This window comes from Quercus lobata, chromosome 6 (genome assembly GCF_001633185.2).
Source record: "Quercus lobata isolate SW786 chromosome 6, ValleyOak3.0 Primary Assembly, whole genome shotgun sequence".
NCBI lineage: Eukaryota > Viridiplantae > Streptophyta > Magnoliopsida > Fagales > Fagaceae > Quercus > Quercus lobata.
In genome coordinates this window covers 23,919,688-23,921,691 of record NC_044909.1, presented here as the reverse complement: position 1 = coordinate 23,921,691, position 2,004 = coordinate 23,919,688, and the positions used below count along the sequence as shown (strand labels likewise).

Here is a 2,004-nt window from a genome sequence, read left to right as displayed (position 1 = left end):
TCAAGGTAAAAAACTTCCTTTATGGCGCCGGCTCGTTTAAGCTTAACCACCTCCTCCTTGACAGCATCAGAATGTTCCTTAGATGAGCGCCGATGTCGTTGCTTTTTGCAGATGACAGAGGGATTGACGTTTAGATGATGGCAAATAAAATTTAAGTCAAGCCCAGGAGCTTGGTAAGCACTTAATGCAAACACATCGATATTTCTCCTAAGAAATCCTATTAGCTCTTCCTTCTCCTAAGGAGGCAACTGAACTCCAACCTAGAAGAACTTACCCTCATCATCACCAATAATAACTTTTTCTAACTCTTCACACCTTGCCTCTTCTACCACCACGTCCGTAGACCACATTGGCACCCTTGATTGCTATAAACCCTGCTCAGCGGAAGCCGAGGACTCACCTCCGGTTTGATGTCTGATTGCAGCCACCAAGCACTACTTGGCCATAAACTGGCTTCCAACCAGCTCCTCGACCCAATCCCCTGACGGATACTTCACCTTCAAGTGTAGGGTGGAAGACACAGCCCCCATGGCATGAAGCCAATGTCTTGCTACAATAGCAGTATAAGGGGAGTATGTATCTACCACAATGAAGTTTACTTCCATGACTTCTGACCCTGCCTGAACGGGTAGTCTGATTTGGACCTTCGAAAAGACAATCTTCCTATCAAACTCTATCAGAGGGGAGTTATAACAGGCCAAGTCCTCGGGCCTTAACTTCAGCCTCTTAAATAGGTCGGGGTACATGATCTCTACACCGCTGCCCTGATCCACCAACACCCTTTTCACATCATACACTCCAATCTTGAGAGTAACTACTAGGGCATCATCATGTGGCTGCAAGGTTCCAACTTTATCCTTATCGGAAAAGCTCAAAGCTAGTCGGGCCTCCAATCTACCCCTCTTTGAATTAGGGGGCGAGTCCCCTGTAGAACGGTGAGCTATAGACATCACCCTGGATGGCTGAGAACCAGTCCTTCTTAGAGCAATAAGAATGACAATAATTGTACCTAAAGGAGGTCTTGTTGAAACATCTATTTGAGCTCCCAACCTTGCCTGACCACCCTATCTGTTGGGTTGATACAGGAATTGTTTCAATTTCCCACTCCTAACCAATTGCTCTAAATGACTCCACAACGTCCTGCAATCCTCTGTAGTGTGCCCCCGCTCCTGGTGGTATTGGCAGTGAAGGCTCTGGTTATGCCTTGTGGGGTCTCCCCCATCTTATTTGGCCATTTAAAGTATAGCTCACTCTTAATTTTTTTTCCAAAATTTCGTGTATAGGCTCTCGAAACACAATGCTAACCACCTGAGTAGTAGTAGATCTGGATTGCCCAGCAGAATCTCTCTGAGGTCAATTGCTGTTGTATCTATCCAACCTAAAATCCCTTCTATCCTGTGGGACCACCTTAGCTTTCCCTTTCCCTTGTTGTTAGTCCTCTTCGACCCATTTATACTCATCAATGCAATCCATGAGCTGACGTACGCTCCTAACAGGCTTCCTTGTCAAAGATTTTCTCAAATCGTGCTCGACGGGTAGGCCGACCTTGAAAGTCCTTATAGCTATATCATCGAAGTTCCCATCTATCTCATTAAACATTTCCTAGTACCTGTCGAAATACATTTTCAAGGTTTCCCCCTATCGCATAGTCATAGACAATATGGGGAGTCTAAAGGTTGAGGAACTCTGCTGCAAGTAACAAAACGAGCCTCAAACGCTCTAGTAAGCTCTTTAAAGGAGTTAATAGAACCTTCCTGTAGACCATCAAACCATCTTATCACCACAGGCCCCCAACTAGATGGGAACACCTTGTATATCAGAGTCTCATTCTTTGAGTGAACAACCATTCTCTGATTAAAGTGGCTAACATGTTCCATAGGGTCTGTTCTGCCATTATACATGGTGACGCTGGCTGAGTAAACCGCCGAGGGAGCTTTCCACCTTCAATCCTACGGGTAAAAGGAGATTTAGAGATTTGGTTAAGAGCCCTGCTCATAGCATCGT

General features: G+C 45.4%; 1 protein-coding gene across 1 annotated transcript; it reads right to left on the bottom strand.

Moving 5' to 3' along the window:
* Nucleotides 1-434: 434 nt before the first annotated feature.
* Nucleotides 435-1,599, bottom strand: LOC115950013. Its single transcript, XM_031067267.1, has 2 exons — nt 1,486-1,599; nt 435-1,064 (listed from the first exon to the last, which is right to left on the bottom strand). The coding sequence occupies exons 1-2, from the start codon at nt 1,597-1,599 to the stop codon at nt 435-437; spliced, it is 744 nt and encodes a 247-aa protein (XP_030923127.1).
* Nucleotides 1,600-2,004: the final 405 nt, after the last annotated feature.

What these genes read in the sequence shown, in the direction of transcription:
- LOC115950013 (XM_031067267.1), bottom strand. Translation starts at nt 1,599, where the DNA reads ATGTTTAATGAGATAGATGGGAACTTCGATGATATAGCTATAAGGACT. An exon ending in CAAGGAAGCCTGTTAGGAGC is followed by an intron (nt 1,065 to 1,485) that starts GTACGTCAGCTC and finishes CCCAACAGATAG; the next exon opens with GGTGGTCAGGCAAGGTTGGG.